Source organism: Heterocephalus glaber, unplaced genomic scaffold (assembly GCF_053883595.1).
Source record: "Heterocephalus glaber isolate CG9 unplaced genomic scaffold, H.glaber_assembly_v1.0 deba00001564, whole genome shotgun sequence".
Taxonomy (NCBI): Eukaryota; Metazoa; Chordata; class Mammalia; order Rodentia; family Bathyergidae; genus Heterocephalus; species Heterocephalus glaber.
The window spans coordinates 14472575-14486932 of NW_028258351.1; the positions used below are offsets into that span (position 1 = coordinate 14472575).

The 14358-nt window shown below is 38.2% G+C and overlaps 1 protein-coding gene across 13 annotated transcripts in view; it reads left to right on the plus strand.

The window, feature by feature from the left end:
• Nucleotides 1–14012, plus strand: part of Pafah1b1 (platelet activating factor acetylhydrolase 1b regulatory subunit 1) — an 82127-nt gene extending 68115 nt beyond the window's left edge. For all 13 annotated transcript variants that reach the window (XM_087191620.1, XM_087191625.1, XM_087191619.1 and 10 more), the window contains 5 exons: nt 1687–1789; nt 3199–3427; nt 4731–4832; nt 9060–9216; nt 10190–14012. In XM_087191620.1, coding sequence (XP_087047746.1) covers nt 1687–1789; nt 3199–3427; nt 4731–4832; nt 9060–9216; nt 10190–10263 — 665 coding nt within the window. In that variant the 3' untranslated portion in view covers nt 10264–14012. The remainder of the gene's footprint in view (nt 1–1686; nt 1790–3198; nt 3428–4730; nt 4833–9059; nt 9217–10189) is intronic.
• Nucleotides 14013–14358: the final 346 nt, after the last annotated feature.

Consider the following 14358-nt stretch of genomic DNA (forward strand, 5'->3'; position numbering starts at 1 on the left):
TAAGCAACTAAGTCCAAATGCAACATACATAAAAACAAGAATAAAACGTAATTTTAACAAATGACAATGCATAAGAGAAACAATAAATTTGCAAACATTTAAAACATACAATTTAAGACACATTTGAAACAAAAGCCAAAACAAGGGCTAGAATTTATGAAACAAAAACCAGAATCTGTGAAACAAATGTCCAGAGCCTGTGAGACAAAAGTTACAAAGTTAGAACCTATGAAAGAAAACTCTTTACCTCGGACCAGTAATCTTGGTGGAAGATCTCCAAAATGATATAGGGGGAAGAGATGTAACTCCCAAACCTACTAGATATCCGAAACAAGAGTTCGTGTTCTCTAAAATCAAAGAATGAATTCTAGGAACAGCGGAGGTTAAGAGTAGGAAAGTTTATTGACAGAGAGATAGCTTCAGTCTAAGAGAGAAGGGGGACCGGAAAGTGGGTTGCCTCCAAAAGTACTATATAGCTAATTAGAAATGTGAATAATGTGTATGAAATAAGGCCTTTTTTAAAAAAAAACAACCCCCCTGTGAACATTTACAGCAACAGGAAGATGATTCTCAATGGTGTGTGTGTGTGCTGGTGGTGGTGGTGGTGGTGGTGGTACTGTGGGTTGTGTGACAGTTCCCACCTCTTTAAAATTTTTTCATTTTGAGACAGCATCTTGATAAGTTGCTCAGGTTGGACTCAGCCTTAACCATCCTCTTCTCTCAGCCTACCAGGGTGCTGGGATTACAGGCATGCACCACTGGTCTCAACCACTGCTTTTAATAGAGAGCCAGATTCCTATTTTTTCTTTTTTATTCTGTTTAGCTGTATAAATCTTATTTCTTCTTTATATCTTAGAATATCAAGCATAAGGGCTGGGGATTTAACTCAGTGGCACAATGCCTGCCTCTCAAGTACAAGGTCCAAGGTCCTGAGTTCAATCCCCAGTACCACAAAAGAAAAAAAATCAAGCATAAGAGATTTTGTTTTCATGGTGTTTGTGTGTAAACATTCAGACTCACTAATGTATACAAATATATTCACTGATCCTTGCTTTTTTTTTTTGAGACAGGATCTCACTGTGTGGTTCAGGCTGGCCTTGAACTCACTATGTAGCCCACGCTGGCCTGGAACCCACTGTAATCCTCCTGCCTCAGCTTCCTGAGGGCTGGGATTACAGGCATGTGCCACCATGCCCGGCTTATTGGTATTACTTTGGTTTTTTTGAGACTGTTGCTCTTTTGTTCAGTCTGGCCTTAAGCTCAGTGATGCTCCTGCCTCAGCCTCCCAAATGCTAGGATTACAGGCATGCATCAACAGGCCTAGCTCCATGATCTCTGCATTTTAAAACAAGTTGAAATTTAAGTTACTAATTCTTTACCTTTTTTATGTAAATCTGGGTATTTTACTTAATTCATATAAAGCTCGGTATATATAAAATTTGCTGTGAGCCAGGCATGTTGGCACATGCCTATAATCACAGCACTTGGGAAGCTGAGGCAGGAGGATAGATCACTGAGAGGTACAGGCAAACCTGGGCTACATAGTGAGTTTATGGAAACCTTGAACTACGTTAGCAAGACCCTGTCTCAAATTAAAATTTGCTGTGATGTTTGAAATCTCATGATCAACAGTTTCGATTGCTCTTGATGATATATTGCTTAATATATTCTTTTGCTGTGTTTCAGGCCATGACCACAATGTCTCTTCAGTAGCCATCATGCCCAATGGAGATCATATAGTTTCTGCCTCAAGGGATAAAACTATAAAAATGTGGGAAGTGCAAACTGGGTAAGTAGGCTTAGTTGAAAAGGCATTATTATCTAAGGCAACACTAAGAAAACAATATTGTGTTCCAAGTGTTCAGTAATTTTGTCTTTAATCCAGAATGATCACTGTGACAGTTGTAGTATGTACTTTTTTTTTTTTTGGTACTGGGGATTGAACTCGGGTCCTTGCGCTTGCACAGCAGGTGGCCAAACCACTGAGCTAAATCCCTGGCCCCATGTAGTATGTACTTTTAATTTTCTGCTTTTTTTTTTTTTTGGTACCGGGGATCAAACTCGGGACCTTGTGCTTACGAGGCAGGCGCCAGAACCACTGAGCTACATCCCTGGCCCTATGTACTTTTAATTTTAAGGGCTAGAGATGTAGCTCAGTAGTAAAGTGCTTACTTAACTGAAGGGACCGTAGTTAGCAAGACAGACTCCACGTTGCTGTTGAACGACCCACCTGCCTGCCCTTTAGATGAACTCAAAAGGAGGAAGCTTAGAAACCTCCTCCCCTTAGAGAATCTCTTAGAAACAACAATTAATCAACTATTGTTTTACAAATGTTCTAATGACAGGACATCCGCTTCTGTACCTTTTGCTTGCTTTGCTAGTTCTATCCCATAGGGGCGCCTAGAAACTGGCCTCAAAGGTGTATAAAATATGTTAATCTCCCCCCAGTCTGGGCTTGAGTCTGATGCTCGGCTTGGGTCCAGCCAGTAATAAATTCCTGTGTGGATTTAATATCGGTCTCTGATTGGTTCTTTCTCACTGGGTGCAACACTTACTTAGCATCACGAGGCCCTAGGTTCAGTCCCTAGCCCATAAAACAAACAAGTTTGATCTTTAAATGTCCTCTAAAAAGAAACGTAGAGACACTATATGAAAGACTTTTGAGACACTGTATGAAAGACTCTTTTCTGTGTAATGGCTTATATTCTCTATGGGCTTCTTTTAGGTGATCTCTCTGTGGGTTTAAATTAAAATGTAGATAACATTGGGCTGGTATAGCCCTGCTAGTTTGAATTTTCTTATACTTATAATTACACTTGATTGTTGTAATAAAACCTTAACTGACCAGTTTTGCTCAGATGAGTAGAACATACAGTACCACCTTCCCAGTGTGGCTAGAAATATTTTTGTTAGGTTTATTACGTGTTTAGTTTTGAAATATTTCATTCCCCTATATATTTTACTTTCTAAATTTTGTTGATTTAGCTAGCTTCTTAATGATATTCCTCTTAGCTTATTTTAAATGGCATTTGACATTCTAGCCTGTGCCCCTTTTATTAGTATCTCACATTTGTTCACTTTACTTGATTTCTTTAACTTTGAGCTATCTCTTCATCCCAATTCATATCGATTTTTATATCACTTCTGGAAAGTGTTCTGATGATAGTGATTTACATTATGAATTGTTTATTTTGCCAGCTACTGTGTGAAGACATTCACAGGACACAGAGAATGGGTACGTATGGTGCGGCCCAATCAGGATGGCACTCTGATAGCCAGCTGTTCCAATGATCAGACTGTCCGCGTATGGGTTGTAGCAACAAAGGAATGCAAGGCTGAGCTCCGAGAACATGAGCATGTGGTAGAATGCATTTCCTGGGCTCCAGAAAGCTCATATTCTTCCATCTCTGAAGCAACAGGATCTGAGGTATGATGTGATTTATATGTCATTTCATGATTTTATTGCTAATATTTTAGAACCCTAGATAACTTTTCTCATTCTGTTTCAAGTCTGATTGAACCTTTAACAAATGATGATTATTGTTATTAGCTGACTCTTGATTTAATGTGTATTGGGGACGGGCATTCTTTTGAAGAACAAAACAAGCGCTTAAATTTACCAGACATCACATTGTTATAAGAGTAAAGCAAGGGCTAGGGATTTAGCTCAGTGGTGCCGCCACCTGCCTCGCAAGTGCTAGGACCTGAGTTCTATCCTGGGTACAAAAAAAAAAAGCTTGTAGGAGAGGAGAGGTTAAAGTTATCTTTTAGGATAACCTTCTTCTTCTTCTTTTTGTTTTAGTACCAGGGATCGAACTCTGGACCTTGCGCTTGCGAGGCAGGTTGTGGCACCACTGAGCTAAATCCCCAGCCCTGGATAACCTTCTTAAATGAGCATAATTATTTATTTTTGAATTTATGATGAAATACAGTGTTTTAAAGAAGACTTTCATTTGAAAGCCTCTAGTACTCTTGATCTTAAAGATACTAGCCAAGTCTAGACTTCTGTTACATTTCCTTGTGATTATTCATTTGTGCTCTATGATTAATACCTATATTTTGGTGAATAAGTTATAGGTGCCAGAATTGATCACATTTGTACAGCAGCATTCCTATTGTGGGTTTTAAAAAATTATCGTTTTCTCTTTTGGGGGGTACTGGGATAAAAACTTTATCTTGATAAACAAGGAAAAATCTCCCCATACACACAAATACCCCAAAATCCCAATTATTTTTTTAAATGAACCTTCTGTTGTGATCTATTTTGCCTGGCTCATTACATTTTCCGATTTTTTATACGCCCTCTGGTGGTTGTTACTTATGTCATAAAATTTTATCCTAGTTGAATTTTACATAAAAACTGAATTTAGGAAAAAAAAACACAAAAACTGAATTTAGAGAGTTTATAAATCCTCTTTGATTCAGAAGCAGGGCTGGAAATCAAACCCAGAGTCTTGTATGTACAAGGCAAGCACTTTAACCTCAACCTTGATTACAGAAGTTTTAAGTAGTAAATCTATATATAATATGTTGGTGTTACCTGGATTTTTCCTATGTAGCCTAAAAGTCTTAATAGCCTAAAATAGTGTAGTGTCAAAAGACTTGTGTATTTCAATAGGTTTTTTAAAAATGTATTTTAGAAAATTGGAAATATAGATGATACTAAATAGAAACCATTTAAAGTCCTTAACTAATTTCTTACATGAAAAAATTATTTATGTTTTCTGTAGACTAAAAAAAGTGGCAAGCCTGGGCCATTCTTGCTGTCTGGATCTAGAGACAAAACTATTAAGATGTGGGACGTCAGTACTGGCATGTGCCTTATGACCCTTGTAAGTTTATATCTCTCTCTCTTTTTTTTTTTTTGCATCTTCACTATTTGTATAACTTTTTTGATTTGATGCTTTGTGGTATCTTACTGAACAATCTAGGGCAGGAAATTTAGCTCAGTGGCATCTTGCCTGCCTTGCAAGCTCAAGGCCCTGAGTTCGATCCCCAGTACCGAAAAAAAAAACAAAAACTAAACTCTTTTGAGATTTTTATAAAGATGCTTTTCCTTAAACTTTTGTAACTTCTTTGATGCAAAAGTTAGTTGTGTAGAACCTCATCTTATATAAAGAATCTACAAAGCCAGTCATTGCCAGACTGTGGGAGATCATAGTCCACTGTAGCTTTAATGATTGGTATCTCTCTGGAGAAAATACTTTTTTATAGAGTTACTTATTTTTGAAGGTGTTTATGTCTATTTCACTGTTTATATGAATTCTTTGAACTGTTATCTCCTTGTTCATGTGATCTAGTATATTTGGTTTATGTTACCAGTCTGAAATTAATCATTCTAACTTTATGATTTGGAAATGCTTATTTCATTTTGGGAACATTGAAATTTCTATATGAGATTATATAAATGCTAGTAAGAGGTTATGGGTATTTTGGTTCGTATAAGACAGTTCCAAAAGGATCTGGTGGGTATTACTGTTAAAATAGCAATTTTGGGGGCCAGGGATTTAGCTCAGTGGTTCCAGCACCTGCCTCGCAAGTTCAAGGTCCCAAGTTCGATCCCCAGAACCAAAAGAAAAAAACCAGTCGTTTTTATAATTTGTCATCTATGTTTGTTTAGAGATTCTTTGGGTGCTAACCATGCCTTGAAGTGACTGTAGAATATGACAGACACAGAAAGATGTCGAGAATTGATCTCTTGGGGCCGGGAATGTAGCTCAGTGGCGCTGCACCTGCCTGGCAAGTGCAAGGTCCTGAATTCGATCCCCTATACAAAAAAAAAAAAAAAAGGAATCTCTTGGCTGGTTGTAGTGGCATGTGTCCATAGTCCCAACAGTCTGAGAGACTGAGGCAGGAAGATTGTAAGTTCAACCCAGTCTGGGCAAATTAGCAATTTGGTGAGACCTCTCAAAATCAAAAAAAAAAAAAAAAAAGAGGGGGGAGTATCTCAGTATGAAGACCCTGGGTTCAATCCCTAGTACCACAAAAAAAATTTTTTTTAAAAGAATTGATCAGTACTAGTGTTCTGAGCTGAGTTGTTGTACAGTGCTGCTATTAGAATATATTTAAAATCATACAGTATCCTCAACCATCAGTAACTATGAAGGTCATCATGAATTTCCCCAGGTTCTAACTGAAAGGATTTTTGGTTTTTTGTTGGGTTTTTTTTTTTTGGTACCAGGGATCGTACTTGGGACCTTGCACTTGCAAGGCAGGCACTGGAACCACTGAGCTAAATCCCCGGCCCTTTGTTTTGTTTTTTAAGACAGTGTTTCAAGATATAGCTCAGGCTGACCTTGAACGCACTGTGTAGCCCAGGCTGGCCTCGAACTCTCAGGGATCCTCCTGCTTCAGCCTCCCAAGTGCAGAGATTACATGGGTGTATGTTCCCATCAACCAAAGTATTTTAAACAAGCACAAGGAGGGCTGGGGATTTAGCTTAGTGCTTCCAAGGTCCCCAGTTCAACCTCCTGAACCAAAAAAAAAAAAAAGAGTACATGTTCTTAAAGTAGTAACCAATGATCTTTTGAGAAAAAAATGGAAACAAAGTCTTTGCAAATAGGGAAGGATGGAGGGGGTTAAGGGAGTGCAGGGGAAGGGGAAAAAAATAAGAACCAAGATACTCATGTAAAGGTACAAGATCCCAACGTTGTATGTAGCTGTATTTTATACCTAAAATGTACCAATAAACTTGATGGTGGGGGGGGGACAAGCACAAGGCCAAATTAAACCAAGACAAAAGACCTTCCCCTTGACTTTTTTTTCCTTTTTAAAAATGGTTCTTTTGTATTCCTTTTATAAAAGTATTATAGTAAGTAGCCAAGCATCATGGCATGTGCCTGTAATCCCAGCACTCAGAATGTTGCAGCAGGAGCATTACCAAAAATTCAAGGCCAGCCTGAACTACATAGCGAGACCCTGTGTCTTAGTTTCTTTTCTTATTGTTGAGACAAAATACCCAATACCCAAAATTAAAGGGGGGAAGGTTTATTTATCTCACAGAGGTTTCAGTGCATAGTTGGCTGGCTCCAAGACAGAGTGGCATGTGGCAGAGAGGTTTCGCAGAGGAGAAACAGTTCATTGTACACAGAAGACAGTAAAAGCAACAAAGGACCTTAGCAGAGTCTTTCTGCCCCTTTTATCTTATTTAGACTACTTAGGGTGAGTAGCACTCACACCCTTAACCCTAGTGCCCTTGAGCCACCATAAATCAATTCAAGCATCATACACTCTAGATCCAGCCACTCTGACAAAGCCCCACCTACGACCACATGAGGCTTTGAGGGGGACATTTAAACACAGATCATAATACTGTGTCTCAGAAAAAAAAAACTGTAGCCATTTCTATTACAAGAAAATTTAGAAGTACATTAGAAAAGCTGAAAAATAAAAATTACCCTCATATCACTCTGCCTTATCTTTTAGGTATATTTTTCTAGACTTGAGCTATCCAATACAACTTTGTGACATTCTATATCTACATTGTCTAGTAAGATAGCTACTAGCTACATACAGTAATTGAGCTCTTGAAATGTGGCTAGTGAGAATGAAGAATGAATTGTTTTAGTTTTAGTAGTTTATATTTAAACTAGTAGCTGACTGCCCTGTTGAATTATGCTCTTCTAAACCTGTTGTCTTTTTCCTAAATTAGTACATAAATATATTTCCTATAAAATGGTATATATATTGCTTTGTAGCAAACTTTCAATATAGAAAGTGTGTGACAAATGTCATTAGCTTCTCTTAGGCACTGTATACAGGTTTTTTTTCATGAATATGTTTGTTAAGTAATCTCTGGGCATGTCCTTAATTATTTCTCAGGGTAAATTGCAAGAAATGGAACTTCTGGGACTAGGGATTGAACTTGTGCTAGGCAAACACTCTTCTGCTGAACTCCCAGACCTTAAAAAATTCTTGAAGTTTTTGCTAAGTTGCTCAGGATAGCCTTGAATTTGTGATCTTTCTGCCTTACCATCCTCGGTAGCTGGGGTTTCTGAATTGTGCCATGGCACCTGTATGTACGCACATGTGTGTTTTTTGTAAAGAGCAGAGTCTTGCCAGCCATAGTGGCACATTCCAGTGCTTGGGAGGCTGAGGCAGGAGGCTCACTCTTGAGTTCAAGGCCAGCCTGAATTTCATAGTGAAACTCTGTCTCAAAATGACCAAAAAATTAAAAAAAAAATGAATGAATAAAGATCAGAGGCTTGTTGGGTATAGTGGTACGTGTCTATAATTCCAGCTACTTAAGAAGCTGAAGCAGGAGAATTGAAAATTCAAGGCCAGGCTGGACAACTTAGCCAGACCCTGTCTCAAAATAAAAAATTGTTGGTGATGTAGCTCAGTGGTAGAGTGCTTGTCTAAAATGTATGAAGATTGAGCCCAGGGGCCTCGTACCTGCTGAGCATGAGCTATATCAATGAGCACCCTCCCCGCTTCTTTTTTTAAAGGCAGGATCTCAGTGTATATCTCAGACTGGGCCCAAACTTGCATTCCTCCTGCTTCAGCCTCCTGAAGCAGGATTATGAGTGTGCAACCATGCACTGCTCTCTCAAGTGCTGAGATTACAGGGCACCATACTTACTTGGAGTACATTCTTAATAGATCTATGTCCCCCTTGGTTGATTCAGTGATGGCACATGATTGAAATTTAAGCCTTAAAAAAAAAATGTAGTAATTCATTCCAGTATCTTTTTTTTTAACCCATACTGGGGCCTGAACCTGGGGCCTCTGCACTGACCTACATCTCCAACCCTTTTTTTATTTTTTTATTTTGAGACAGGGTCTTGGTAAGTCACTAAGTTACCCCAGCAGGGCTCCTTCAGCCTCCCGTAGTACTGGGATTACAGGCATGTACCACTACACTAGGCTTGTTCCAGTATTTTCAGTTAAAAGATTTTTGTTGACTTGCTCTTTTGGCAAGTAGCATTTTTGTGACAATACTTAACAGGAGCTCTCTTTGCATTTTAAAGAATACTGTGATAATAGTCCCTGTGTAGTAACATTATATCATAGATGTTAATTTATCAATTTACTAAGTCACATACCTTTTTTTCTTTAAGGTGGGTCATGATAACTGGGTACGTGGAGTTCTGTTCCATTCTGGGGGGAAGTTTATTTTGAGTTGTGCTGATGACAAGTCCCTACGTGTATGGGATTACAAGAACAAGCGATGCATGAAGACCCTCAATGCGCATGAACACTTTGTTACCTCCTTGGGTATGTATGGCATTATGAGGTTTCTGAACAATTAGATTTGGAATGCCAAATGTAACTGAGGTTTAGGTACCCTTGTGAAGTTTTCTAGGTAAGAAATGACCATATGCTTTCTGGGACTAGTAGAGATGGCAGGTTAAAAACTTTGTGGATTCCTACCATTTGCTTTAAATTCCTCTTTCCATCATTAACCTTAAAATTAAAATAAATACTTTCTCCATTATACAACTAACTGGTTTTGGACGATAGAATTGTTAAAAGGATGCTTACCTAAGAGGTGAATTTTCTCCCCTGCTAGTTTGTAAATTTCCTCAAAAGAAATCTTACTCAACGTTTTCCTCTGGCGGGTATCTATATTAATATATGAATATTAATATATGGTTTCTAACTGTATATTAGTAACTGAAGAAATTGTATTGAAATTTAATAAACACCCTCGGTATCATCTGGACTTGAATCTGGAATTTAAGGTAGTGAACACAGTAAGGTGTCATGGACCTGATGATGATGAGATAAGGTCTTAGTATAAAGTGGCAGTAATGCCTACCTCACAGGAATATTTGAAGGTTTAAACAGGAACATAAAGCATTGGAACAGCATTGGAGACTGGAACAGTTAATATTCAGTAAATGGATACACTGAGACTGTCTAATAATGATTCAAGCCCCCAAGCACTAGACATTTTTATTGAAGTATTGACATAGTATTTAATCATTATCAGCTCCCACAACTCAGTAAATTTTGTACTTTCTTGGTGTGGATGTGTGTGTATAGAAAAATACCGATAAGCCAGGGATTTAGCTCAGTGGTGCCACCGCCTGCCTGGCAAGCCCAAGGTCCCAAGTTCAATCCCCGGTACCAAAAAAAAGAAAAAAATACCGATAATCTTAGCACTTGGATTTGCTTATTTGTAGCTCAGTGAATATTACACCTGGCTTAATCTGCGTTGAGAATGAGCCTTTTCTTTCTCTTACAGATTTCCACAAGACGGCCCCCTACGTGGTTACTGGCAGTGTAGATCAAACAGTAAAGGTGTGGGAGTGCCGTTGAGTGAGCCTCATTTGGCCCCTACTCCCTTTTTTCTTCTGGATGCACTCTGATGATACCATGGTTACCCCATTGAGCTCTGTTTAAATAAATATTGTCCTTTCATGTAAATTATTCTGGATGTAGATTGAGCTTATTAAATGTTACACACAAAGTATTCATGCATGGTGAATCCAAATTGTATACTGTAAATTTACATACGTTGTCTAGAAGTACCATAGGGTTTAAAAACCTGGGCTGGCATTGGTCACACCAGGCCTACGAGGGCAGAAGTTGAATAATTTGAACTAGGGCACTAAACTGAATAGTTGACAGTGTCACTTTATGTTGGATTAATTCCTGTTTTTTCTTTCTGCTGTCTGTTGGTGCCTGACTTGATGGCCTCATTCCGGGGAAAGTGGTGGTTATTAGGGCTTTTTCTGAAATGTATATCTATGTAACATCACTTAAGTGTGCTTAATAAATCTTTAAGGATGTTAGACAATAAGGCTACAATTCAGAATCTTCTGAACCATCTATGTAATTAATGGGGACTACACCTTGGAATTTTTGTCATGACCCATTTGCCAAATCAATAGGATATGTTTGTTTTGGCAGCCTGTCAAGCAAAGGCTAGTGGTATATTTATGTAAGAAAATGATTGCAAATCTCAGAAAAATCTCAGCAGCTAATAGCAAATCATTTCTTTCATTTGGGTCTTAATGCTTTGTAAACAGGTTGAAAACATTGTCATACTTTAAGCGTCTATTTTCCACACTAGACATACTTCTAGTCGTATTCTCCATACTATTAGACTGTATAGTGATGTGACTTCCAAGTAGAATTTAATCTTCCCATTGAGTGTCATGGTACAAATCACTATTTTTAATGTTTTTTTAGGGATGTGCAATGTGCATTACATAATGACAGAAATACTGAAAAGGTTATGTTTGCCCACTTTAAAGGAGTGCAAGAAATAGAGAAGTTTTGTTTTTCAATATCAATCTGATAAAAATTTGAGCTGTTTCACATACAAGTTTAAAAAATGACAGGGTTTAATGGAGTGTGCGTAAAAATGTATTGTTTTCACCTTTTGTTTATATGTAAATGTTTATATGGGCCTATCTATAAATGGATAACTCTGTATATGGCACACATACAACCTCCATGTCCTTGGGTCTTGGGTTTTGATGAAGTGCTAAAACATACAAGTAGAATAAATCCTGCTGTGGAATACCACAACCATGCTTTAGAACAAACCCTTTTTGATCCTAGTGCTTCTGAAAACTAGGTCTGACTCTGTGAGGATTTTTCCCAGCTAAAGGGAAATCATTTCCTTTATCCCCCCGACCCTCCAATGTGGCCATTCGGCATTTTACACATCCCCGATAAATTGTATATTTTGATCCACAGTTACAAGTAGGAATTTTTATCCATGACTTTTGGAACACTATTCAGTTGTTGGGTGTTAATAAAGAATTCCATTGCTTAACTAATTTTTTTTTTTAAAGAAAAGCATTTAAAAAGTTAATGAAATAACAATTTAACAGGGTTTTTTTCTGTATTGGATTTTATTCATTTATGTAATACATGATTTTTTAAATGTCCCTTTTAGTATTTAATGGAAATTTGGTTCCTTAAAAAGACAAAGGGTGAGTTAATGTCCTGTAGATAAACACACAGAGAAAAGGCCATATATTAACTAGAAGCAGCTTAATGTCTAGCTTGTGTCTTTTTATTTGTTTGCTTGTTTTTAATAATTCGTAAGAGATGTCTCTGGAAGGGAAAGTGTTTCGAGAACTAATGGCTATTTTTGAGGACTAAAATTACATCATAAGCTAATTCCTTAAATACAGTAGGTTAATTTTCAGGACAATATTGCCTCACAACCCTGCTTATATTGAGAAGTCTTTTTCCCCCTTAGCTGTTCTGACTGGATTTTTCTACAGAAGCTATGGAAAATATCTTTGTTCTTGTTTGCTGCTATTTCCTTTCCTATTTCAAGAACTATAAATACATAGAAATGGTGCATCTTAACATTTGTTTGTACATGTATAAATGTATTTTAATTCATTTTTAGCATGTAGCAACATGAATTGTTTAAGGGTAAGCCACAACATCTAGAAATCATTCACAGATATAAACAACAAAAGAAAAATGGTACCGGTGCAGAGCATACAAAGCTGCTGTTCTCTGGGTTTGTTCCTCTGCAGCAATACAGTGACTGTCATCAAAGGAGGAGAAACAATTACTCTGTAACAAAGTATCCTTATTTGAGAGATTGCCACAGCCTGCTGCTGCTTAGTTTACCAGACATCCTCCACTTAAGAAGCAGCGAACATTGAATCTCAGGGATGGTCCACAACTGGATCCAAATGTAATGAGCCCTGTTTGAATAATGAAGGGGGGTGGAGAAGAGAGCGATCCATCCACAGTCTGGAATCAGATTTGCAAAGGTTTCTTGCACTGTTGTTTGACACTGCCCTGTTGATGCCCTTTCTTACTGTGTTGTTTTCTCTGTCTGCTGTCTAACCCTGTGCCTTGCCTGGGATAAGGACAATGATGAGGTTACTGGTTTGGATTGTAAGTAGAGGACTTTAATTGGTTTAGACGTTCACCACTGCTTTCTCAAATTGGCCACTTAATAAGAAATAAAAAACTGGTAGAATTGCATCCTCAGATGATTATTGATTTTTTGTGTGTGTGAAAACAGACATTCCAGTGCCACCCTAATATTACATGCCCAAGAAGTCCTAGCTGTACTCCCAAGAGTGCCAGCTTCAGAAACTGGCATAGACATAACTTGGAGAATAGTTGCTTTTGACATGGCATCTTGCACTTTAGGAGACCTAATAAGACCGTCCTGTTTTGTCTGTGTGGTGTGACCAATGGTGTGCCCAGAGCACTACCCGAAATCACTAGTGTTAGCAAGTCGTCCCGGGCTGTGGAGTGTGCACTGTAGTCCTTTGGAAGCTTTGGCTCTAGATTCACCAAGCCCAGTCTCCTGTCAGCGCCCTGCTCTCCTGTTTGCCTCTTTCTGTTTCTATGTGAATTTCTAGGTAATATCACTCATCAAATAGTTTTTTTTTTTTTAATTTAAAGAAAAACTTTAAAAATAAAGGATATTTTGTGGACAGTGGTGGCTTGATAATCCTTGAGCAACTGACGTTGAAATTATTGAAGGAAAAGGCACTTGAAATGGTTACTCTTTCTGTCCAGCTGTATATAAGTCCAATGTTTTAATGAATCTAGATGATGCAAAGAAGAATCTCCTGGTAGAGAAGCGACATGTACAAAATTGGTGGAAAAAGGTTTTGGTTTTTTTTCCAGTGGGGTGGGGGGAGGGCAAGCTAGATTTACAAGTCACAACTGGACTGAACTGGCCTTTTGATCTTTCCACTACATCATGTAAGTAGCTGCTTTCTTGTCCTGCCTGTCCTTCAGGCATCCCTAAAACTCACTCTGAAGATGTTAGAAATAAAATCTTCGAGTTAGAAGTTGATCCTGACACTGACATGAAGGCAAGCATTGATTTCATATGAACGTTGCAGAGATGGTGATTGGAGAGGACAGTTCCCCAGATTGTAAGAGTTAACTGAAGATATTGACACAATTTTTAAAAATCAGTAAAGGAATGTATATAATATTGCTCTTGTGTTTTACAGTAAGATTTGTTGCTCTCAGACTGTGTAAAACAAAATTTATTCATGTTTTCTGCATATTAAAAAATCTTATTGTACCAATTGGTAAACTATTAAATGCCTATAAAACTAGATGTGATTTTCTATTTCGTTGTCTTGTGCAGATTAAATCAGTAGGAATTGGGGCTCTCTTCAGCAACTGTCACAGAGCAAGACAAGTTGGTAGCAGGGCCTTAATGGATGGTTCTTTAGACCAGTGCCAACAGCAGCTTCACTGTTGTCTGCTCTCCCAGTTTGGAGGAAGCAGCCCTGCAGTCTGCCCTGGAGGTTTGCATTGAGTTACAGTCCTACTCTCTTCCTCCATCTGCACATTTTGTCGTGACTACTGCTGTGGCTGGAGGGCTGAAGCCAGGAATGGCCTGGCACAGCCCCCTCTGCAAAGATTTTTGTCCTGAAGTTAAGGAGCCCCACCCTTTGT